General features: G+C 47.9%; 1 protein-coding gene across 1 annotated transcript in view; it reads left to right on the top strand.

Annotated features, from left to right (window-relative positions):
* The first annotated feature begins 4,794 nt into the window (after positions 1-4,794).
* The window catches only part of LOC133354675 (adenylate kinase isoenzyme 1-like), a 44,903-nt gene continuing 23,406 nt past the window's right edge, over positions 4,795-26,291 (top strand). Inside the window, exons 1-7 of the mRNA XM_061571717.1 lie at positions 4,795-4,944; positions 6,373-6,601; positions 8,682-8,843; positions 14,524-14,696; positions 15,586-15,699; positions 16,720-16,911; positions 18,589-18,679. Of these exons, the coding sequence (XP_061427701.1) occupies positions 4,885-4,944; positions 6,373-6,601; positions 8,682-8,843; positions 14,524-14,696; positions 15,586-15,699; positions 16,720-16,911; positions 18,589-18,679 (1,021 nt within the window). The 5' untranslated portion in view covers positions 4,795-4,884. The remainder of the gene's footprint in view (positions 4,945-6,372; positions 6,602-8,681; positions 8,844-14,523; positions 14,697-15,585; positions 15,700-16,719; positions 16,912-18,588; positions 18,680-26,291) is intronic.

Genomic DNA, 26,291 nt, shown 5'->3' with positions numbered 1-26,291 from the left:
TGGCCAATCACCTTCAGCTCCAAGTTCAAGACGTCATTGTGGCCAGAGTCGTTGGTGCCACCACCGCACCGTCGCGCTGTGCCCTCCACCAAATCCCCACGGTCACCGGACCCAGATAAACCATCCCCACTGATGCCTCAGTAACCGTCCCTCCTCCAATCTTGCACACGTCAGACTGAGCGCAACTTTAAATATATATATAATTCTGAATCTCCTAAACGATCGCTTGCTGCTGACGCCTGTGATGTAGGTTCAGGAACCCACTTCCTCGCAACTGCCGTTGGTTTCGTGAATGTAAATCTCGCTAAGGTTGCGTTGTCCAGCCTCAAAAGTCCCTGAAAACTGCCAAACGCTGCCATGCCCCCTCCCCCAGCCTGAGCTCGCAGGTCTGCGTCATCCGCACGCTCAGTCTCTTGGGTGCGAATGATTCATTGTGATTCCTGGGAGTTGTCTGCACGGTTTTAATGAACACCGCTGAGCACAAACATCGAACAAGGTGGGATACAATCATCGGCCGGCCAAAGCGCCAGCCCTCAAAATAATTCGCTCCTGCAACACTGCAGTGTGGATGTATGTCGCGGCGTCTAAACGCGACTGCGTCTCAAACTGTGGGCATATGTATGGGCATCAAATAAGATGCACAAATATGTCAATCAGGAGAATGTAAATCAAATACGATGCAATGTGTCGGGACAACTGGAGGGTAATGGCACGACCAGGTGCATTATTTTATCCGGCAGCGGAGAGAGAATGGGAGGCCGGTGGTAGTGGCCACGGCATCTTTTTCAGGTAAAAAATCTCAACATTCGCGTTAGTCACACCGGGGCCCTGAAAATAAAAAAAACTTAAGTAAATTAAACTATTTTGTTTGTTATTTACCAAGTATGGCCCACTGAGCTGCATTTCTCTTTTTTAGAAGCGACTTGGCTATGACAAATGATAGTGCTTATCATATGGAAATGTAAAGCAAGTTTCGTTTGAGCAGGAAGTAATTTTGCATTAAGTAAACTAACATTTTTATTTTGCCAGATAAGGCCCACTGGAGCTGTAAAGCTCTTTTTCAGAAGCGACCTGGCCACAGTTATTAGCTCAACGAAGTGGCTTATCGTGTGGGAATGTATAGCAGCCAAATACTCAATTCGTGTTTCTAAATATGGAGTGAAAACCAGAGGACCCGGAAAAAAATCCATGCGACCAAGGGGAGAACATGCAAACTCCAAATATACAGGCGTCACCGTCGGAATCGAACCCACGACCTCCTGTATACCAAGCGAGGTAGTTAACATCTCACCACCCAAGATGACGTTTCAGGCAATTTGCCCTTTTTCATTCTATACGAAAGTATGTTTGTTTCTCCCTTCAGGCCGCCAGGGTGTTCTTGACGAGCGGGTTGAGTCTTGTAGTGGTTGTCCGTGGTTGTGCACCACTGCCAAGCAGCAGCAGCACCGTGTAGAGGAAGCTAAGGTGGGGCGCTGCTCACGCCGAGAAATATACAACACACGTGTGGCCGAGGAAAGCCAGCAGTTATCATCATTATCATCATATTCGTAATTAATTTCACAGCTAATTTGAAAAACAAATTTAACCGCAACCGCGGTCGTAAAAGTGCTCGTAATTGCTGACTTTAACAGATGCTAAAAGCGCCTCTCACAAATGTAGGGGGGGGGGGGGAGGGTGATTTAGGACGGGTTGTTGTGTGGTTGATGTTCATCGCTGCTCCGTCAGTGTTGGCTGTGCTTAATAAAAATGGCGAAATCACATTTTGTATTCATTATTTTCATTCCAGTTCATTGCTTTGTCACGCATTTGAATTTGATTCAAAGAACTGGGCGTGTAATGTGCTTGTGTTTTCTTCAATGTTTTATTTGACCTTGTTAAAAACAAGGTAAAACATGGGTTGTCGATTCCACGCGTGTGTGCGGCAGTGATTATCTCAAATTCATCTGCCAGTCATCTCAGTCAACCCATGGCACCTGGGTCTGTCCCGCGACCTCCTGTCAGCGAGCCTTTGACACTTCACGTGGCCTCGGAGTGCACCTAGCCTGGCACAAGCGCCGTGGTGACGTCACCGCCGCTTTGTGACGATTGGCGGGTATTGTTGTTGTCTTCTATTCAGACACCTTGAGACTGTGGTGGAAATTCCACATTCCTCTGGCAGAGGTAAGTAAGTCCACGCGACAACCACTGGTGACTTTCCGCAAGGATGGCGACTCTTCTGTATGAGCCCCAAGGGGATGAATCGGCAGAGTTGTCCCCAACTGGAATTTGAACTCGCAACCCTCTCGATGTGCGTCATGCAAGTGAAAGCATTGCACCAGCTGGCTCAGAGCATCATTGCCTGGCTTCATTGCTACAATTGAACGCGTAGGTGTTTGCATACATTTTTTGGGGGGTTGGGTAACGTGAGTTTAAGTACAATTACCACAACTACATTTTTGCAATTAGATACAAATTTTGTCGCGAGAATTGGTCTTCATTTTGCCGGTTAGCCGAATCAAAAATAATCTGTGCGATAAACGCTTGTAAACAAGAAGATGTAATGTGGCTATACCATGTGGTGGGGTTTAACGACACAGATGTGGACGGATTTCTACAAATCAAACGCGCATGAGTGATATCTCAACTGGCCCTGGGGTCCCCCTGTTCACAAATCCCTGCACTGACCAAGTGTGCCGAAGCATATCCAAACAATCCCCTTGAAATTACATAGCAGCAGATTGACAAAGGGCTGTAAATTATGATTACATTATTCCAACATTAACATTGGACGCAGGCAGAAAGGGTATAGAGAGAGAGAGAACAGATGAAACATTAATAAAAATACCACATTATTGGATAAATTAGTTCTGAAAATGCCTTCTCTCTGGTCTTCAGTGTGTACTTTAGAGGACCAATAATCTATCCGTGGAATTTCATGAAATTTTATTTCAAAATTTATTCTGACACAGCCCACGCCACACGCGGGTCCCTCTGGAGTCGAGAATCATCTTCGCATCTCTCGACACGTTTCATTTGGCCACACTGCCTCTTCCCAGAAATTACACGAATTGAGGGCAGGAAGGGAAAAAAATCCGTGGTATTTCACATTGGAGCTTTGAATTGTGCGGTTAAAGGTTGTTCAGGCTTTTAATACATCCACCAAGGTAAAACGTGATATTTTCACAAAATCCTTAATCGTCTGTGAAGTCGGATTTGAGATTAATTATTGTATGTGGTCTCTAAGTATGTTAATCACAGTTCATTAACAAAAGTAGTTTTATTTCTATTATTTGGTTGTGCTGCACAACTCTCTTGCTTATTTTCGGGTCATACAGCTTGTTGTTCGGCATGATGTCTGACGTTTCGCTCCATGTACTCGGGCTTTCTTTAGCAACTGAATTTGGTTTACATCGTATGATTATTAGGTTATGTTGTTAATTTTCCAATGTAAGATATAGGCCTTGGAATTAATCTGCTGTTCAAATGGGGAGCACAGGGGCTTTAAAGTCCACGCTGGGGTGTGAACATAAAAGACAGAAATTTACAGGGGAATTAATGAGACATTTTGCAAAATGTGTCATTTAAAATACAGTATAACCTTTAGTGATAATGCTTTGACTGTGAGGGCACTGATCTGCCCAATCAATCGTGCAATTAATCAATCGGTGCCCTTTTTACCATGACGAGGCCTCTTTGAGGTGGGCTGTTGTGTCATGGTGTGCATTTTGTATCTGCCGAGGGAAAATCAGAGAGATTCTTGTGGAAGGGAGGAACACTTCGCGAATTCACCGCGAGGTTTTGTGGCTGGGTGCGGATCAGCGTAATGATGTGGGACACGTGCCTCCTCGTTGCTCCGCCGACCTTTCAGCAACTTTGAAGTTCGTCCCCCGTCTGATCTGTGGCTTCCCGTGGCGTGGCCGCGTACGTCGCTAGAGAGCTCACGCCGTCGCCCCCCCCCCCATCCCACGTGCTCTTTTTTTACTTTCATCGAGGCTGGAGATGAGACGAGGTGAACTGGCCACAGTACCGAGCTGTGGAGGCAGATGGGGAAGGTATACGCAAGCAGATAATAACACACATCCAAACATCTCGCACACACACCCTCCCAAGATAAAACAGTGATATAAAATAGCAAAACATAAGCGGGCATCCAACAGGTACCGGGCACGCGGCCAAACATTCGAGCCGGCCAGGAGCGGGAGGGCGCGAGGAGAGAAGAGGGTTGTTGTCAGATGCACACCCACGTGGGCTGGAGGTGCCCTGGACTCGTCGCTGGTCCTGGGGCTGCGTGACATCTGTAACGGGGACGTAGCCGGGCGAGCAATTGGAATAAGATTTTCTTCGTGAAATCGCTTGCCAGCCAAACGTACAAACCTTAACTGTGACCGGGTGGGAGAAAAGGGTAACCGGAAATTAAGAGGATGTTTAGAATGTGGTATCGGCAGCCAGTCAATTATCAAGACACGGAGGCTTCAGTTTAGCAGGGCAGCCAATTACTTAGACATTCCAGAGTGGAATAGCTAAAGCAGTCGGATATAAAGACCTAAACGCAGACCGGTTAAGAATAGGGTACGGGAAAATGCGTAAGGCAATTAGAGATCAACGCATCCAGACAGCCAATTAGCAAGAAATTCGCGCGGTGAAATAGCCTGCCAGCCAGATATAGCGACTCTCACAGCAGCCGTGCCGGGGAGGGGACCGCAGAGCAACGCAACCAAAGACGTCGGCGCAGCAGAGGCGGGTGCGAAAAACGAGAGAGAGGGAGGGGAAAATCCGAAGGAATAAAAAATTCACAGCGCCGCCGTCCGCGCGCAGCGAGCGGAGTCGTCGCGTGCGCGGAGCGGACTGTGCGAGACCTCGCTCCGGGTCGACGAGCGGCGAGAGGAGGCGGCGGTGGCGGTGGCGATGGCAGGTGGAGACGCCAGGGATTATCTGGCCCAGCGTCAAATCCCGCAGCTCTTCGAGGTGAGCGTTCGCGACTTTGCGGCACTCTTGCTCATTGTGAGCTGAGCAATTTGCGATCTACTCAGGAAGATCGTCTGTGCCTATCTCTGTCGTTTTCCTTTTAATCTCTGTGGCTACCCACCCCCCCGCCCCCCTTCCACGCCAAAGGCATTTTCAGAAGGGGTTTGTGGGTTCGATGCCTCGCTGTTTTACCGAGGCTTGTACAACAACATGCATCTTCCCACAATATCAATGAGCAATACATTTTTGAACTCGGCAATAGTAGTCCGTGTCCTTACGCCGGTGCGATTTCCGTGCTGCGTTAACATGTGCTTCTGCATTATTCCCAGGTTTTCCTTACTAACGATGCACTCGCTGTCAGGGGGACTCCGCTGGCTGCAAAGCTCCATTCATTAATTCAGTGCCACTGGGGAGCAACTGTATGTACGTGTATGGTTAGCGCTGATTAACAGGTGGAATCGATGCTCAAGGCACGGTCTGTCTGTGTCACAGTGGGAAGAATGGAAAACGCAGTTTCATATTGGTTTGTATTTTATTCTGTTTATTTATTTATTTCATAGTTAAAGCCTTACCCTCCATCGTGGCTGAGTTGATTGGCGGTAGAAACGAGCGGCTCGCAGCCGGAAGGGTGCGAGTTCAAATCCTGATTCGGGGCGTTGACTCGGCCCATCATCCTTCTGGGGTCGATAAAGTAAGCACCAATTTGCGAGGAAGTGAACAGTGGTCGTCCAATAGAAAGACACACCCCCGCCATAGTAATGTTGAATTCCCACCACTGGCTGAGGGTTGTCAATGGGAGATGAGCATCAATGGCTCAATGCTCATTGAGCAGCTGTAAATCACTGTGGCTTCAACTCCATTGAACACAAGTGCAATATCTCTCTCACTCTTAAAATTTTAAATATTTTCCACCGTTTAAAATGTAGAGGAAATTACGATTTTAGATTATTTGCATGTAATGTAATCAACACGAGGCATCGTAGTTTAGTGCACTGCATGATGATGCCAGTGACCTTAATTGAATTTCTGTCCATGGTTATCATCATCAGCAGGGAAGGACATCTGGTCCGGGGGCCCCTCTGCATCAGCCAGCACTGACCAGCGTGGTGAAGTATGGCCAAAAAAAACCCCATGACTGACACAGTGCGAGGATGCTTTCCTCCCGTAGTGAATTGACAGGGCTATATAGTACATTATTCGAATTATTGTGATTGTCCTATGCGACATTTCCACCCATGATCTGGGACTGCTAACGGGAATGAACGAAGCCCAACAACACTATTTTGATCATCATCGTTCACCAACATTGTCCATCATCATCACTTTACCTGATACCTGTGCTCACCTACGAATCGCGTCTCGCGGTGGAACGACCACGACCTCTCTCTCAGTAACCCCCCCCCCACCGCCCCCCGTGGCCGTGCTCAGAGCATGCTGACGGGTCTCATCCAAGCCCGGCCCGACGACCCCGTGGGCTACCTGGAGAGCTACCTGCGAGGCGCGCGAGAGGCGGGCGGCAGCTCGGCGCAGGGCGGAGCGAGCTCCGCCGGTGGCGGTGGAAGCCCCGGGGCCATCGGCGCCCAGGAGGCCCCGGAGAAGCGCTGCCTGCCCCCGCTGCAAGGCAGCCAGGCGCCCAGGAAGCCCTTCCTACGCAACGGCAAGCGGCGCGATCGTTCGCTTGGACGACGACGGCGACGATGATGATGATGAGGCCGTAGCGGGCTCGAGCGACGCGTCATTGCGGCTCAGGCTGGAGCTGCTGCGTTGGTAGCCAGGTTGCTTCTGGAAAGAAGCTCGTGACTCAGTGGGATTTACCTGGTAAAATAAACGTCGAGATATACATACTCTCTGGTTCTCTCTGTAAAGTCACGTGGGTAGAAAAACTAATAAGAATAAAACACGACGTTTCGCTCGCAACACAAGCGGCCGTCTATAACTCCTCCTCCCCCCTCCCGTGCCTATATAAAGCCACAACAGCAGATCATGTTTCTTACCTGAAGACGGCCGCTTGTGTTGCGACCGAAACGTCGTGCTTTATTTTATTATTATTTCTACCCACGTGACTTTACCGAAAGATCCAGAGAGAATGGATTCCTGCAGTCACGAAAGCTTCAAATCATCGATATCTATATTTGTAGATGATTTGCTTACCTTTCCTATACTTTGCACTCCTATCGTGTTTTCGTATAGCTTGTTGTTGTAACTTTAGGACCGCCCCTACTGGACATCTGTGAAAAAGAGCTTTATAGCTCATCGGATTCCCCCTGCAGTGTAAATACATATTCTGATTCTGATACCAGTGGAAGTTGGTGCCACCCGCCACTTATTACCGCTGGCACTCCGCGGGAAGGGGGTCAAGAGCCAATGATGTAATGGATGGCGACAGGAGGAGGACTTGGGAAAGGAAGAGAGAAGGGAAAGACTGAGACATAGGAGGAAGAGTAACGGACAGTACTGGGCAAATGGGTGAGGAGAGACGAGGGTGCAAAGGGCCTCCTCGAGCAGCGTCTGTTTCCAGAGTGGGCGGGACGCGGAGTGGGGCTGGCCACACGGCAGGCACCTGGGCTGCTTGCGGCATGAGAGACGCGTTTGTCAGTCGGACAGGAGGAAGCACTTCCCACTGGTTCTATGATGAGACCTCGGCGTGTGTAGGGGCTGTCAGGAAGGAGTTCGAGCTGAGCATGCAGCTGATTAATGCAGGGGATGTGTGTTCAAATCTAGAATTAGGGATGTGTTTTCATCGGTCAGTTTTGACGAAACGAGTCGGGGGACTTAAGACAAAGTGGGGAGACATATAATGGGAAGTGGCCCGGCTGAGCTGTACGATTCATTGATGATCTAACAATTATGTGCAGTCGTCCTTGCACGCATTAAAATGTGTTAGATTCTAAAATATGTCTGAAAGCGTGATGACCGACAGTGCATGTGTTTTAAAAGCGATGTCTCACATGGCCTTCATGCTTCAGATGGATTGTAAATCACGCAGCAATGCCAGAGTGCCCTGAGTGTGCATGCTGCTGCTGTGTTAGCAGTGCCCTCATACATCGCCAGTGATTCTTGTGATCTTTCCCAAGTTTTCGGCATAATACCGAAAAACCTAAGAATATAATATTATTATAGCAATGTACGACATGTTTTTTTAATTTTATGTAGCACTGGTTGTTTATCTGTATTATTATTGTAAAAATGAAAGCGTTGATGCGATAGGTAGTCATGATGAAAATAATGATGGGAATAGTGGTGGTGATGATGGTAACAGCCATGTTTAAAAACTGGTAGTGATGGTGGTGACGATGTGGTGGTGATGGGGATCATGCGTGCGTGATGGTGGCAAGAGTGATGATGTTTAACTCATGATGATGATGACTGTGACGATGGGTCGGTGACACTGGTAATAGTGACGGTTCACGGGAGTGATGGTGGTAACGATGGTGATGTCGTGCCTGCTGCGTGATGGTGATGTCTGTATGTTGAACTTCTTTCGCACCGTACGTCGCCAACCGTGCTAATCGGAGGTGCATGGTGACGAATCGATGAGGACGACGACGATGATGAAGATGCCGTTCACGCTCTCAGCGTCCCTGATGACGGGGCCGAGTGATGAAGACGATGTACTGATGACGATGCATTGATGACGACGATGTATTGATGACGACGATGTGTTGATGACAATGTGTTGATGATGACGATGTATTGATGACGACTACGTGGTGCCCCCCCCCGCCGCCCCCTCTCAGAGCCCCCCGTTACCGGGCTGCGCGGCTTCCGGCGGCTGCCCCCCATCCAGCAGCAGTTCTCCATCGAGAGCGACACGGGCCTCACAGAGACGGGCGAACTCTCGCAGGAGCTCGACGTCTTCGAGCGCGGCCGCCCGCGCCCCAGGCTCGTCTTCGTCATCGGTGAGGGCGACGCCGCGAGCTCGCAGAGACAACGGGGGCTTCCAGTCCGGGCTCAGCTGTCCCTCAACTCATGCACCACCACCACCACCACCCCCTGTGGTGGTGGTGTTGGTGGTGCATCAGCTGTCCCTCAACTCATGCACCACCACCACCCACCCCCTGTGGTGGTGGTGTTGGTGTTGGTGGTGCATCAGCTGTCCCTCAACTCATGCACCACCACCACCACCACCCCCTGTAGTGGTGGTGGTGGTGCATCAGCTGTCCCTCAACTCATGCACCACCAACACCACCACCCCCTGTGGTGGTGGTGGTGGTGCATCAGCTGTCCCTCAACTCATGCACCACCACCACCCACCCCCTGTGGTGGTGGTGTTGGTGTTGGTGGTGCATCAGCTGTCCCTCAACTCATGCACCACCACCACCACCACCACCCCCTGTGGTGGTGGTGGTGTTGGTGGTGCATCAGCTGTCCCTCAACTGATGCACCACCACCACCCCCTGTGGTGGTGGTGGTGTTGGTGGTGCATCAGCTGTCCCTCAACTGATGCACCACCACCACCACCCCCTGTGGTGGTGGTGGTGCATCAGCTCTCTCAAGACAACTGATGCACCACCACCACCCACCCCCTGTGGTGGTGGTGTTGGTGTTGATGGTGCATCAGCTGTCCCTCAACTCATGCACCACCACCACCACCACCACCCCCTGTAGTGGTGGTGGTGGTGCATCAGCTGTCCCTCAACTCATGCACCACCAACACCACCACCCCCTGTGGTGGTGGTGGTGGTGCATCAGCTGTCCCTCAACTCATGCACCACCACCACCCACCCCCTGTGGTGGTGGTGTTGGTGTTGGTGGTGCATCAGCTGTCCCTCAACTCATGCACCACCACCACCACCACCCCCTGTGGTGGTGGTGGTGTTGGTGGTGCATCAGCTGTCCCTCAACTGATGCACCACCACCACCACCCCCTGTGGTGGTGGTGGTGCATCAGCTCTCTCAAGACAACTGATGCACCACCACCACCACCCACCCGTGGTGGTGCCTCGTAAGTCCTGGGCTCAATTCCCCCCAGGCGAGGCAGTTCTCTGTCACGTGATAACAAGTATTAGTAATATGACATTTAAGATGAATAACAAGAAAGCCACACTTACTCCGAAGACTTTTTTTGTATGCATGTGTGCTGAACCTTCTTTCGCACCGTACGTAGCCAACCGTGCTGATTGGAGGAGCGGGAAATGAGAGGTGCAAACGAACTCGGGAACGTACTCACAACAACAATAACAACTATTTTGTATCACAACAACAACTATTTTGGCACACGAGTAGCGGTGATGCGCCAGGGCTCCCGTGCCAGGCTAGGTGCTCCTCACGTTTGTGGCGAGCGGCGCCGTGCTCATCTGTAAAAAAGAAAGAGCTTTATAGCCCATCAGATTCCTCCATGATACATGCATCTTCTGATTCTAAAGCAGAATCTGGAGTGAGTGGTACAAGAGGCTGTCGTGCCATGTCGCTAGCGTCACGAGATTCTGTGTTGCGTGAGCTCCCGGCAGTATAGAGAGACGGGGGGGGGGGGGGGTTACAGCCCAGGCACCAATGAATAGACACAACACAGAGATTCTGGGTAAACATAACAAAGCTCATCATTTTAATTGGCACTACATTCTAATTAGCACTACAGTAATGCAATCATGTTAATTGGAATTATTCTATTAACCTAATTAGATTATGTAGCTTGGCATAATTAGATTATGTAGCTTGTCAAACATGTAATGTTTCTATTCAAGCGTTTAACCCAAACATAACTACAGATTTTGGTATTTAATTATTATTTAATGGACCGGCACCAGAAAAGTTGCAATCCTGGATTGGAGTCCGGGTTAGGTTCGAGTGCAGGGGTGGGTGTCTCTATGGAATCTGATGCCCAGGCCAGTGTCTCAATCCCTGGGTTTGAGCCCCGGTCTGGCACTCGGATAGAATTAATGATTTCCTTCAGACCCGGTTGATCCTTCAAACTAAAAATATATATCATGCAATACTTTGGACAATTTGGCCTTCAGTATAGAACATCAATACGGCACAATAGTACGACAACACAGCACGTACGTATGTTGAACTTATTTCGCACCGTACGTAGCCAGCCGTGGCTAATCGGAGGTACAGGGGAAGGACAACAATCTAAACACAAAAAGCAGTTCTAAAGAAATACGTTTTCAATCTATATTTAAAAATGCATAGCTCCAGTGGCTTCCTAATAAGGGAAGGAAGAGCGTTCCAGACGGCCGCAGAAGTGCATCTGAAAGCGCGCGATGCAGTGACATAAAATAAGTCGCCAAATAAATTGAGTGTATATGCGGTCGATTATCGATTATCAGATTGATTACTCGGCTAGTCGTATAACGCGACAATAGTCTGGACAACAACACGTCGTCAGCAGCAGGCGTTGGACTTGCGCCATTGTGAGATGACTGCTCTGGCGTGGACCCTCGTGGCGAGACACTCAACCATGAATGTGACATACATCATTCATGAGAAATATATTATCATCGTGAGCATCGTATTTATTTACACGTGCAAATGTCGTGGCCGCCAATTGCGAACCCTCCAGGGCATGCTGTGCAGATTTGTACACTCTCAAGAAGTTTTAATCCATCTGGAGGATGTAAAAACAGGGCAATGCGAGAATGTGAACGATATTACTGCGTTGTATTAAGGTATCTATGGAAGCGCCAGCACATATCAGTTTTTACTGCCAATTGGGCAGACCTTGATATGTTATTGATGTGCTCACTTTCAGATGCCACGACAGAGAAAGCCAAGAATATTAAATATGCCTTAGTTTGGTTTTCTATATTTAATCTCCTGGTTAATTGAAGGATATGAGAACTACAATACAGCTCTGTAAAGCTGGATCGTTAAAATATACGGCCTGTGTTGTTCCCGAGAAATGTATTCTCTAAGCGTTTACATATCTGGAGATATCCATGTCATTGTCCATGGATTTTTCTGTCCTGAATCGAGTTGCTTCAGATAATGATCTGACTGCAACTGCAAATCTTGAGAAGCTGAGTTCCATTATCATGCTATCTGATGGTGGCCTAGCTGATGCTCACTCGTCATACTCAGCGTCTTACTTGTGCACTCAAACTCAAATTCTGGGTGCCGTGGTGGCTAGGAGACGTTAACTTCCTCGCCTGGTATGCAGGAGGACGTGGGTTCGATCCCGACCCTGACGTCTGCTGCTGTATATTTTGAGTTTGCATTTTCTCCACGTGGTCGCGTGGATTTTTCTCTAGTTCCAGTTTTTCCCTCCAGATTTATAAACATGCGTTTAGAGTATTTGGTTGCTATAAATTTCCACACGATAAGCCACTTCGTTGACCTACCAATTATGGCCAGGTCGCTTCTGAAAAAGAGCTATACAGCTCAGTGGGCCTTACCTGGCAAAATAAATAATTGTTTAGTTCAGTCAAAAAATGATTTCCTGCTCTAAACGACACCTGGTAACATGCTTGCCAACCATTTCAATGTGCTATGAAGAAGGGCCATTGCCCGAAACGTCGCCTGTAACATATGTTAACTTTTAAGGCCACACTGTTATTCATGAATGGCACGCGTTGCGTGTTTTGTTGATCCACTTGGACATCCGATGACTTACGACTCCCGTTGCGGCTGCTCGGCGTTGATATGTAATCAGAGCGCGGGGCGTGACCACCAGTCCCCCAGGGGAGCACGAGGCCGTCGGCCTGTTTCAATCACCACACACAAATCATCGTCTTGCTCGGTCTCATCTTTGTAGAGCCTATTGACATGCGAGTGCAGTTTAGACACGACAGCAGATTCCTTGAACTTGTTGTTGTTGTTGTTGAAACTCATTGGCGGACAGGCAATGTGCACATTCCAGCAGCTATCTGCTTGTTCAGAGCTTACTGTTGACCTTTTATATAATTTATATATTTTTAACCTTCATTTGATTAATTTCAGTGGCATCCACAAACACTGGCAGAGCAGTGGAAATTGCCCAGTGTCTTGCCAGCCACCAATCACTTGCTGAATCACGGCGTGACAAAAACAATAACTTACAGTGCCAATCCACTGCTGGATGAATGCCTCCTCACACCACCGTGAACATGCTTCCCCATGCTCGTCACTACGGGTCGGTGAGGTGCAAGGGCTCGTACCGGATCGGACGCCACTCGCCGCTCTTGTTTGCTGTGGTCAGGAATCGAACTCGGGTCACTGCGTCGTTCATGGTCCAGAATGCCAATGACTGCTCTACTGTCGTCTTCCCGATGGCATCACACGCAAAGTGCTCGCAACACAAATGAACCACAATGCCTCGCTGATCTCGCCAAGGAACATAAACCATCATCACACGAACTCCGGGCATCCTCGGAGCAGCGCCCTTTGGCTGCCGGTCACTGCATCGCGATGCGCTTTCAGTTGCGCTTTTGCCGCCGTCTGGAACGCTCTTCCTTCCAATATTAGGGAGCCACTGGAGCTATGCACTTTTAAATCATCTAGCTAGACTGAAAACTGCATTTTGTGTTAAGATTGTTGTCCTTCTCCCATACATCCGATTAGTACGGTTAGCTACGTATGGCGTGAAAGAATTTCATCATACATACGCACAGATTTAATTTCATAAGTTACTCAGATTAAACTCAGCCTGTGCGGTCCACTCCGATACCACAGCGGCTGTAGAGCGTGGGTCCGTAGACCCCGCCTCCCCAGTTGAGGAATTATGGCCGGGACGTTTTAAATGTGGAGCGATTCCTCAACGAGCATTAAGCCACTGACGCTGCAGCAGCAGCGGTATAATGGGGAGCACACTGATTGGACTTGCAATCCAGAGGTCACGATTTTCACCAAAGCTCTTCTCGGGGAAAGGGAGTGGGGTGGGGGGGGACACTGAGACAGCTTTTCTGAAATCACCGGGGCTGTCTGGGCCGCACCAGGATGCATGCCGTCTAGCCAAGTACGCTGTCAAGAACCGGCACGGTTCAAACTGGCAGAGGTGCAACCTACCTTGGAGGCTACTAAGCCCTGAAGAAGGACCGACGCCTGAAACGTCACCTACTACCGTATATGTTTTACTTTCAAGGCTACATACTTGGTGTTAGTATTGATGAATGTGGTGAGTTTATTATTATCAGAGTATATTTTTATATTCAGCTTTGTTGTAATGACTTGGTTTATTGTTTGTGCTTTTTGTTTTGGTGTAATTTCTTAATTTGTTCATTAATTTAATATTTTGCTTGCTAATCGGGCTTTCATTTGCTTGGTAGTGCTTGTGTATGTGATTTAGTCTATGTACATAATTCTTGTACAGCATTATGGGGAGCTATGAAAGTATTATTATTGGTGGTAGCGTCCACTTGTGTGTGTGTGACAATGAGGCTTGTGAAGGACGCTTACTGGTCAGTTGGAGGCAGTCGCCCTCCAACAGTAACGAGGGCAGGAGAGTGACGCTCGCAACAACGAGAGGAGCGCCGATGGATACAGTGCAGCAAGTGGGGACAGTCGGCTGCACAGCGTGCGTTTGCCAGTGATCTCAGTCAATCAGCCCATGGCACCTGGGTCTGTCCTGTGATGATCTCCTGCCAGCAGCGAGCCGTCGACACTTCACGTGGGCTCCAGGTGACGTCACTCATTGGTATCGGTGTTGACGATGACCGCCAGGTGGACCGGGCAGCGGCAAGGGCACGCAGAGCCGCAAGCTGAGCGAGCGCTACGGGCTGCTGTGCGTGTCGCTCGGGGAGGTGCTGCGTCAGCACGTGCTGCAGAGAGCGCCCAGCAACCGCAAGTGGAGGCTCATCGCCCAGATCATATCCAAGGGGGAGCTCGCTCCGCAGGTGACCGGGAGGAGATATCGGAATCGAGATATTCCCAGATGATAATTCTGAAAACAACTCATAATAATGGACCAGTGATTCCATGTTCCTATGGCGAGTACATTCCAATGACAGTCGTTGTTTCAATCAGAATCATCCATGTCATTAGCACAAATTCACGTAAACGTGTATTTGTTTTACTAAATGAGAACTCAAGAGATAAAGAAGTCTCATTTTCAAGAGTGGCCTGGGTCTTTATGTATGTTGAACTTCTTTCGCACCGTACATATCCAGCCATGCTAATCGGAGGTACGGGGCAACACAATTACAAGAAAATCAAAGCAAAAACAACTAAATGGAAAGTAGTGTAAAAACCACCGCATCACAGGAGACATCTAAAATACGACCCCGTGTCGAGGTGGTGACATGTTTATTACCGTGGCCTGATGTACAGGAGGTCACGAGTTTGACTCTGACCCTGATGCCTGCTGCGTATTTGGAGTTGGTATGTTCTCCCTGTGGTCGTTTGGATTTTACTCCACGTCTCTGGGTTTCCCTCAACATTTAGAAACATGCGTTTAGGGTATTTGGCTGATATGCATTTCTACAGGATATTAAAGCCAATTCGTTGCACAATCATTTGTGACCAGGTCGCTTCTGAAAAAGAGCTATATAACCCAGTGGGCCTTACCTGGTAAAATAAAAAAAAATTGTTTAGTGAACATAAATTAACATTGTAACAAAAATTCGTGTAAGATGAGTTGCATCGGACAGATGACGTTTGAGACTGTTGGGAGTGCGGTTACGTTACAGGTTCCACGCTCGTTTGGTAACGCCACTCTCGGTCGGTCCCCTTTCCTCTCGGATGGTCCACGACTTTCACCGCTCTGCTGTTTCTTTGGTCGTCCAGGAGACGGCAATTTGGGAACTGAAGCAACACTTCCTGCAGAACCCGGACGCCCCCGGTTTCGTTATCGATGGCTTCCCCCGAGAGATTTCACAAGCTCTGGCCTTTGAGGAGCAGGTGAGTGGCCACCGGCCTCGTGTCTTCTTCATCCCGACGCTCATCAACAACAACAACAACGGTAATGCCATCATGTTCAACAGAAGTGGCATCATCATCATCGTCACAATCATCGTAAGCATCATCATCATTTGGAGAAACAATAAATAGCGGGAGCATTAAAAAATATATAATTCGTTGGAGCATCATCATAATCAGCAGGGGCATCATAATAAGCATCATCATTATCATAAACTCATCATCAGTAGCTGCAAAAGCAGCATTCATCATCAAGATCATAATTTATTGTCACTGAACAGTTAGAAGGTCCCGAATTATATTTGTATGCCTGCTTGTGATGCATATGCTCATGTAAACTTAGGAGAACCATATACGTTACAGTTATGGCTAAGTGCACCACTATGGCACTCGCAGAAACTTCAGCGTAACATCGCTGCCTGCCATTTCAATACAATGGATTCAAGTCCTTGGACCCCAGTGTGTATGGCTGCACCGTCTCTTTAATTATCCCCGTGTGTGTGAGTGTGGAGATCCCTCTCTGAAGAACTCTCAAGTCGCATGCAATTGGCAGAAAACTTGCACATTTGGAGCATTTTTCAGTTTCATACCAACAAATGAAAATATATCACGTGTTCCTCGATGCATTCCCGTGGCAAGGCCACGATTGAGATTTGGGCGATGATAATGAGAGCTCCGTGAATCCTGAATGTGCCTTCGTCTTGTTCTAAGAGCTGCGGCAAAACTCATCTGTGTTCTATTCCATGAAGCGGTGTTAGTTTGCGGATGGCGACTGCTCATGTTTGCTAGTAATTTATGCATAGAATGCATTAATAGAAATTAAACCATAAAAACCAACATTCACAACGACAGCACGGAGTCTCGCACGACGACCTTCTGCGCAATCCGCCTCTTGCTTCACTATTGACGTTAAAACAACCGACACCGCGATTCTGACCTTCTGCGAGCCACCCTCTAAGCTGACCCCTTGACCCCCCCCCCGCCCACCACCCACACGGCGAGGTGGGAGCCCCGGACGCGGTGATCCTGTTGGCGTGCGCCAGCGAGCGTCTCCGCCAGCGCCTGGGCGAGCGCGCCGACCGGCACGGCCGCCCCGACGACAACCCTCGCGCCGTGGAGCGCCGCCTCGCCACCTTCCGCCAGCACACCGTGCCGCTGGTGCAGCACTACCAGGAGCGCGGCCTGCTCCTCACCGTGAGCAGGGGAGGCCGGCAAGGGGGGGGGGGGGGTGGGGGGAGGAGAGGTGCCTTGGGGGTGGCGGTGGTTCAGCTTTGTCCATTGCAGTGCATGCCAGTGAATCAAAACTATAAACACAGAAGGGTGAGCTCGTGATCCTGCCTGCATTCGTGCTCATTAAGAGACTTTACCGCGTCGCAAGGAATGGCAATGACTGGTGTGCAGGCGGCTGTGATTAGTGCCCACAGCACCTCACGGGGCTGGATTAGGGTTAGTTGTATTTTAAACTATTAAAACATATTTATGTTTGTATATATATGTTGAACTTATTTCGCACCGTACGTAGCCAAACACATTCATCAGAGTTTTACCAGGTAAGGCCCACTGAGCAATATACAGTAGCTCTTTTTCAGAAGCCACCTGGCTACATATGATAGCTCAACGAAGTGGCTTATCACGTGAAAATTTATAACAGCCAAATACTGTAAATGCACGTTTTAAAATGTGGAGGGAAAACAACTGGAGGACCCGGAGAAAAATCCACACGACCGAGAGAGACACCCAAACTCCAAATATACAGCAGCAGGCATCAGGGTCGGGATCAAACCCACGACCTCCTGTACACCAGGCGAGGCAGTTAACATCTCCTAGCCACCGTGATGATGATGAGAGAAAGACACGCAAACTCCAAATACACAGCAGGCGTCAGGGTCGAACCCACGACCTCCTGTACACCAGGCGAGGTAGTCAACATCTCCTAGCCACCGTGATGATGATGAGAGACACGCAAACTCCAAATACACAGCAGGCGTCAGGGTCGAACCCACGACCTCCTGTAGACCAGGCGAGGTAGTTAACATCTCCTAGCCACCGCGGTGTTGCTTGGCATGGGCCCTCATGAATGAAATGGAGCCCTCGTCCCTGCCCAGCCGCCGCCCTTGTCACAGCCCGGCACTTGGGCCCTTCTGGACTGTGGGTCCTGGTGCAGTCGCACCGCCTGCTCGCCCGTCCGCTACGCCGCCGACACACACCACTGCCGCTGCGCATTTACGTTGGCAGATGACGGTGACCACGAAAGTCGTTTACATTTTATTCCTAAGAACACTAGGAGGGGATGACGGTCAGTGGGCGAGAAGTAAGGACAGAATGGCATCCAGGGGAGGGAATGTGCTCGAGGGGACGTCTGCCACGGAGATGAAACAATGAAATCAGTTCGTGTGCGGGTGTTAGATGGATTGTTACATCGCAAGATTGTGTGAAGAGATGGCAATGGCTTCCAGCAGTGGATTCATTACCGATGCTGCTGATGATGTGGCTCTACATTTAACGTTTTGTCAGAATTTTCCTTTTTAAAAACCACAGCTCGGATTTTAATGAGCGATAGCTAGCATGAAATGTCTTATTCCAATTAAATATATACCTACATGAACTGAACACGTGGATGTATGCTATACATTAAAAAAACACATATGAAAGAAATATGTAAAACATGTTGGCGAGATTGCCTGCAGAGCCTTGCGGCTTGATGTCACTGTCATTCAGGCTTAGGTGGAACACGCAAATTGGACCGGAGTCATCGTTAGGACTCGCACTCTCAGCCGCTTGTGCTGGGCGGATTGCCTGTCTCGTAACGATTTGCTCTGACCTCGGTGCTCTCACCCACCTGCCCCCCACCCCCACGGCTCACCGCGGAAGTTCGACGCCGACCGGGAGGAAGGGGAGCTGTTTGGCGACATCGGCGCGGCGGTGGAATCGCGTCTCTTCTGCAGCACGACTCCTGCGGCCGGTGAGACGCGGCGGCAAGTGGCAGCGTCAACGTGGGGAAAGGGGCAGCAACAAAAATTGATTTTTTTTTTCTCCAAGACTTTAATTTTTGTTGTTATTTTACAAATGTTATCCCCATTGCGCCATCGGTTGCATGTCTTGGGAACGAGAACCCATTCGCAACTGGCATAGACAGCAGTTGTTTGAGAATGCCCAACGAAAGCAGCTATCGCAGAACTACCGCTAAGATCCCTTCAAGCGAGTTCTTGTTCACACAGTAGAGCACAGCAATTCCCCCCCCTGTTCTGCCACACAGAGTAATGTTCATCCACGTGGACTTTATCCAAGTTATGTGCAGAAGAGAATGTAATGCGATGGGTTTTTTTGTGCAGTCATCTGTGAGCAAGGCAGAGACCATCAACTTATGTCACTTGTGAACCCGGTTTAATCACCAGCATCTCAGCGGTGCCAGCTCAGCACTCTGACCTCTAAGCCGCCCAGCCACCACTGAAGATGATTGATTTTATTCACCAATTACAGAAGACTCAATTGTAATATCTATATTGTACAATTTTTTTATTACGTGCTATCACAGAAGATTGAGAATGAAGCACATGTAAATGTATGTATGTTGAACTTCTTTTGCACCGTACGTAGCCAACCGTGAGAATCGGAGGTGTGGGGGAAGGACAGCAAACTAAACGCAAAAAGCGGGTCTAAAGTAATGAGTTTTCAGTCCAGATTTAAAAGTGCATAGCTCCAGTGGCTTCCTAATATCGGAAAGAACAGCGTTCCAGACGGCCGCAGGAGCGCATCTGAAAGCGACGCAGTGACCGTCTTTGTTCGATCTATCACAAGCCTACAAAATAAACGGGCAAGAGTCTGTCCACCTCTGCATAATGATCAAATAAAATTTAGACCATCAGCCTATGGGGCTGGACCAATGTTTTCCTGTAAAATTTGGTCAAACAGGAAAACCCTGGAGCAGTTGCAAATAAGTCTCATCAGCAGCGCATGGCCTCTTATATTGCTTTTAAGTATTTTATATATCTATATAAAAACAAATTCAAACGTTTTGGTAAAAACTCTGGAGAAAATTGCATTTAAATTGTAAAGAGAGGAACTACCAATTGGTGATGTTTCAAGCTACAGGGACACAGAGCAATCTGAGTTGCATTCGCGAATGCTGCTGGGTTAACTGGTGAAACTGACTCCACGCTGTCATTGTGGGTAATACACTGGTAAATAAACAAGAGCGTCTGTTGAATGATACAAAAAAGTTAACTATTTTTAATTTTACCAGGTAAGTCCCACTGAGCTATAGAGCTCTTTTTCAGGAGCGACCTGGCCACAAAACATAGCTCAATGAAGTGGCTTATCATGTGGAAATGTATAGTAGCCAAATACTCTTGATTCTAAATCTGGAGTGAAAAACCAGAGGACCCGGAGAAATATCCACACGACAACGGAGAGAACATGCAAACTCCACGACCTCCTGTATACCAGGCGTGGTAGTTAACATCTCACCACAATGGCGACCCAAAAAGTTATTAACCATTCCGCGCATGAATAAAGGTATTAAGATGTTCAAACACCAAGTATACATTTATTACACCGCTGATTAGCAGGGTTGGCTACGTACCATGTGAAGGAAGTTCAACATACATACATATCCATTCATTTGTGGTTAATGCAGACTTGATGCCTTGTAACAGATGTCTATTTGGTGTTTGAACATTTTAACACCTGTATTTATGCGAGAAATGGTAAAGCCTTTTATCATTCAATATCTTGATAGTGGCAAAAAGGGTCCCATAGATAAGGGCCTCTCGTATGCTTATGGGTTTTCTCAAGAAGCGCCAGTTTACACCCAATAATGATGAATACAATCATATAAGCCTAGCAATGCCCATTGTTTATGCAGAAAAACACTTTTTTCAGGAGGATCTCGCATTGGGATGTTTTGGCCGACCATTCGTGAGTGTTTTACGTGGGAAAAATATTGGGCAAAGACAAAGGTGCAGGTCTGCAAACGCTTGCTCACGCCACTGCCGCACTTCGAGAGAGCCGCAGAGAGCTCATCTGGGGGGTTTTTGGCTCGCTCTTCCCCGTTTGGAAGAGGTGGGGTACCCACCCTTTCCCCCACCACACACGACTTGCCGATCGAATCACTGTGCTGGTGAATCCAATTTATCCACTGGGTGGATGGAGGCAGTGAGTGGGATTTAACAGGCTTGCATTGTCGAACGTCTGGGTTGCAAGTGTAGTGGGCTAACGATCACACCACGGCAGCATCCCTGGGGGATAACAAAAAAAGGAAGTTCGTTTCCAGGACAAACCAAAAAAAACCTTGCACACTCGAAAAGAAAACCGTGCAGACAGGTGACAAGCCTGCTTTTTGTACTGCAGCCTCCTGGCCAATGAATTGTGGCTGGGTAAACTATCACAAGCCTACTGCAAAGAGTTGGATTGCAGGCATTCACCACCATGTTCGAAACCATAATATATTCTGAGGAGCGTGACACTTTCATTTTTTAATAATTCCAGATAAATACGTAATGTCACTGCCGAGACACGTGGGAACAATGTCGGCTCGCTTCTCCTGACGTGTGCCCGGGATTTTGGGCTGTACGCGCCGCATAACCCAAACACACACACCAGCGAGATGTGCAGCACAGCCGCAAATTGGACATTTCTCATTCGCTGAGAATATAAAACCACCTCGGTTCTGAATTTCCTTGCAAACAGGGACATTTCGATTTAAAGCTTTCGTGACTGCAGGGATTCATCTTCTTGGTTCTTTCGGTAAAGTCACGTAGAAGGGAAGTAATAAAATAATAAAAATAAAACATAATAAAACAATTCTCACGACGTTTCGGCCACAACGCAAGCAGCCGTCTTCAGGTGAAAACCAGGTCCGTCGAGGCGACAGAGTCTGAATGAAACAGCACACGAGCTTGGAGCATATATATAAGCTGGGCGCATTGACAAAGGAATTTGCATATCAAAAGGAATTTAGCATATTTATGGGAAATGCAGGAATGTGATTAGTACTGCATATGCATGTGCATTATGCAGGATTAACAGCATCAAAGGGAGCTGCAGTTACTGCTGCTGCTGCAGTTGCTGCTGCTGCAGTTTCTGCTGCTGCTGCAGTTGCTGCTGCTGCAGTTGCTGCTGCTGCTGTTACTGCTGCTGCTGCACTTGCTGCTGCTGCTGCTGCAGTTGCTGCCTTATCCATTTTAATATAACACTATGTATTATTCTACCCACCCTAATGTGTATCACACTGCTATATGTTTACTATACAATTACGACACCATACATTACTCTGCACACTGCACCATGCCAGTGAGTGGAACGCGGTCTGAAAGTCACCGTAAACGTGAACACAATCAGTTAAGATCCGAAATGGTTTATTACGTCCTTCCAATGATTGCTAAGCCAGAATCCATCTTCTCGGTTGAAATTGTCTCTGTGTTTGTATATGTGGATCGCCTCATGAACGAATCTCTCATGATAGCCAGATGGCTTGCAGAGAACCTCTGTCTTGGAGAAGTCAATATCATGTGAGCCCACTGAGTTGTAACAGTGATCTGCCACGGCTGAGGTGTTTGTCCTACCGTGTTTCAGGTCTGCCTTATGTTCACGGATGCGGTCCGAGACATGTCGTTTGGTTTCTCCAATGTAACTGCTACCACAGAGGCAACTTAGTTTGTAGACGCCAGGGTACTGTATGTCTGGAACCACATCTTTTACAGACGGGACCAGATCACGGATTTTATGTACTGTGTTGAATCGGACCTGGATCTTGTGTTTAATCAGGATTTTGGAGATCTTTTTTGTGACCCCAGCAATGTAGGGTAAGGTGATGGTCTTGAAAGGCTCCTCAACAGGATCCTTCTTGATGGTTGGAGTGATGGCTTTGCGGATTGTGTAGTCGGAGTAACCATTAGCCTTAAGAGCTTGGCGTACGTGTTTGAGTTCACTGGAAATGTGTTCATGGTCGGAGATGCATTGGGCTCTATGATATAGAGTCTTGATGAGGGAATTCTTCTGGGATGGATGGTGGTGGGAATCCGGTTTTAGATAAGCATCCGTGTGGGTGGCTTTCCTGTAGACAGAGTGGCTCATTGAACCATCAGGTCTCCTTTTGATTAGGACATCCAAAAAGGGTAGCTTGCCATCATTTTCGACTTCAGGGACAGTTTTAGAAGAGAACATTTTTATTTTCAGGCCTTCTAAACAACCGAAGTCTAGACGTTAGTAAAGTTATTGAAGGCCGACAGACGATAATAGTAAAATATATTTTATTTTTCGATTTAAAGCTTTCGTGACTGCAGGGATTCATCTTCTTGGTTCTTTCGGTAAAGTCACGTAGAAGGGAAGTAATAAAATAATAAAAAATAAAACATAATAAAATTATTCTCACGACGTTTCGGCCACAACGCAAGCAGCCGTCCTCAGGTGAAAACCAGGTCCCTTCTACGTGACTTTACCGAAAGAACCAAGAAAATATTTTATTATTTATTTCAAAACCTATAATGTTACACAATACCGTATATTTAGTTATTACACGCGTAGTGGATTCCACTGAGGCACACACTTGACTTTGGAGGCAACACGTTCATTATAACACCCCAACAGGGTTTCTACATAAACGTACACAGTTACTAGACCCCAAAAGGGCAACTACACACACGAGTGAGGTCAGCAACACACTGCCTGACCCACGATGCCGAGCGTAACGACTGATGACCGAAGACCGAAGAGACGTAGCACCGAGGGTTCCATTCCAGCAGACAGCCACGATTGCTCTCGGGACCTCCCTTTTATGCTCCCAAGCGTGGCCACGCCCCCCTTATGGATCTCACCAGAAGGTTCTCGACCCAGCACCACGTGTCCTTCAAGCCACCCTTTGGGCCCCCTCGCTACCCTGTCCCGGTCTCGTGCCCTCCCGGGTTCACCCAGACTGTCACGTCCTCACTTGCCCTCTCTCTGACTTTCACTAGAGCCGTGACCCCTAGGGCCCCGCTTCCACGCCATGCCGACTCTGGTGCCAGGGAGAGGCTCAAGACGCACAGCTCCACTCTGGTGACATTAGCTGGCGCTAAACACCATAGTGACTACAGTTACGTCACTACTCACGGAATACAATTATGAGTATCGTCAATGGGGAGAATATAAGGAACAGGCTAAATAAGCAGATTAAAATATTCCTCGTATATCTATCGCTACCCATAAAATTGCACATCCTCACAGCCACCAGGCCTTCTGGAAGTGCAGCTTTTCAGCATTATTGGATTGGTTAATTTACAACCAATCTCTGCACCGGGTGTGACATACAGTGTTTCATCAGTAGTCAGGCTTGCTGGAAGAATTGCCGGCGAACTTTCCAGATGTCATAGACTCGGGCCCTCTGAGTAAAATCGACTATTGCCATTGCTTTGTATTTGCAAGAAATAAAATTCCGTGAAAAATATGACACGTCTTCCAACGTCATCGTTTTAAAATGTAATGAACAAACGAAGATAGCCGCCATGGCTCGTTGGGTTGCTCGTTGGCGCTGGAGCCCAACAAAATGAACGCGTGCGCCAACAACATGTGGATTTTGCTTTTAGTCGAAAAGATTGCTGTGCGGTTATGAAACAGAAACGAGAAAGGGTGAACTCGTGATCCTGCCTGCAGTTGTGCTCATTAAGAGACTTTACCGCGTCGCAAGGAATGGCAATAACGGCGTACAGGCAGCAGAACCGTGGCTGTGATCTAAGCCCAGAGCGCCTTTCCTCCCATGGGGCCGGGCTAGGTTTAATTGTGTCAACACATTGTAAACTATAAACTATCCAAAAATAACGATTAAACTTTTTTCATGTATGTTGAACTTCTTTCGGACCATATGTAGACAAACGAGGAAATCGGAGTTTCACCAGGTAAGGCCCACTGAGCTATGTAGCTCTTTTTCAGAAGCGTTCTGGCCACAAATGATAGCTCATATCGCGTGGACATTTATAGCAACTAAATACTCTAAACGCACTTTTTTTAATGTGGGGGGGAAAACCGGAGGACCCGGAGAAATATCCACGCAGCCACGGCGAGAACATGCAAACTCCAAACATATATGCGTCAGGGTCGAGATCGGACCCACGACCTCCTGCGTATCGTCTCAGCAAGACGGCACCGGTGCCATTTCCCACGGCGGGAATTATTCCGCGCGCCCCGGTTAGCAGGGTGGACACAGCGACAATATATTCGCCACGTGAAAGCGTCAAAGAGCAATAGAGATCGGGGAGACATGAGCAAGGATAAATCGTGCATGTGGCAGTCACCGTTCTCGATTGGCGACGTTAAGTTGTTGTTGTTACATTTTTTACCTACGTGACTTTACCGAAAAAACCAAAGAGTATAAGATAAGATAACAGAAAATAAGCGCAACACATTCGTCAATAATATAACACTGTGGCCTTGAAATATATATAATAGGTGATAGTCCATATTGCATAGCAAGCTAATAATAGATACGGCGATTACTGATTCACAATCCTGGCTCCCCCCAAGTGATTCGGTGAACTCTCCTGATTCTTGGTTGTCATTAAATTCAATAACGAACCTTATTTTGTCTTGTTTGTATCTTACACGTTTTTTTCTATTTACGTACTATATATATATATTTTTTATTAATCTTTGGACAGTTTTGTCCGTGCCATTAGCAACATGTAATATTAACATTACATTTGCATATGATTTTCATTTGCACGAAATAATGTGTTCTTACACGCACGGTTAAGGTCAAGTTTTGTGAGCATAACTAATTTGCCAATTAATATGTATCGTTACATACTGATTATAGACATCCTCAATTATCCACCATCAGTCTACTGCTGGATGAATGCCTTCCCAAGCCACCGTCACCGCTCATGATCCTGTGACGTGATAATCCACCCAGCGCCTGCCGAAAATCAGATGGTATATTAATATTGAGGACCTCCCTACACCATCCAGGACATGTGCGGCATTTGACCATGCAGTGCATGGTGTGCGCGAGTTGGTCAAGACGGCACAACAGTGAATGTGCGGCATCACCCACGGCTGGAAATGTGGCGGCTAATCATTAAAACTGCATTTTTGGCACCGATCCAAGTACTTATCAAGGCTCATTCTTGCTTAGCATCCGAGATCTGATAATATCAGTGCATTATATTGTGTATACTCGATGTTGGGTGCTCTATAATTGGAATCATTATCTTACTATATGGGAAAAAGTTTTGCTGGCTGGATTCATGTCTGCCAGGCTTGATTCCTATGGCGTGGCCAAGTGCGCTGTGGTGACGTAAACCCCCCTCCCCCCACCTTCCACCCTGGCCGTGGATCCTGCGCGAATGCTGAGACCATCAAATCACGAAACCTGAGATGCTGATTGACTCACAGCGCAATCTGTGTGAGTCCTTGGGTCTCCTTGTGAATCTGTGGATCTCTGTGGGGATGATTGGTAACCAGGCTGAGACCAATGAACTCACAACACTAAAGAACCCGGTATAATCACAGGCAGCGGCAGAAACCAGGATTTTAACCTAGGCTATATGCGTGTTAGCCACCTCCACCAGATCATATATCTGGGTGCCACAGTGGCGAGATGT

This window comes from Lethenteron reissneri, chromosome 48, assembly GCF_015708825.2.
Source record: "Lethenteron reissneri isolate LAM-NWPU_2019-01 chromosome 48, ASM1570882v1, whole genome shotgun sequence".
Taxonomy (NCBI): domain Eukaryota; kingdom Metazoa; phylum Chordata; class Hyperoartia; order Petromyzontiformes; family Petromyzontidae; genus Lethenteron; species Lethenteron reissneri.
The sequence above is the reverse complement of the archived record's forward strand: the minus strand, read 5'-3'. Positions and strand labels throughout refer to the sequence as shown.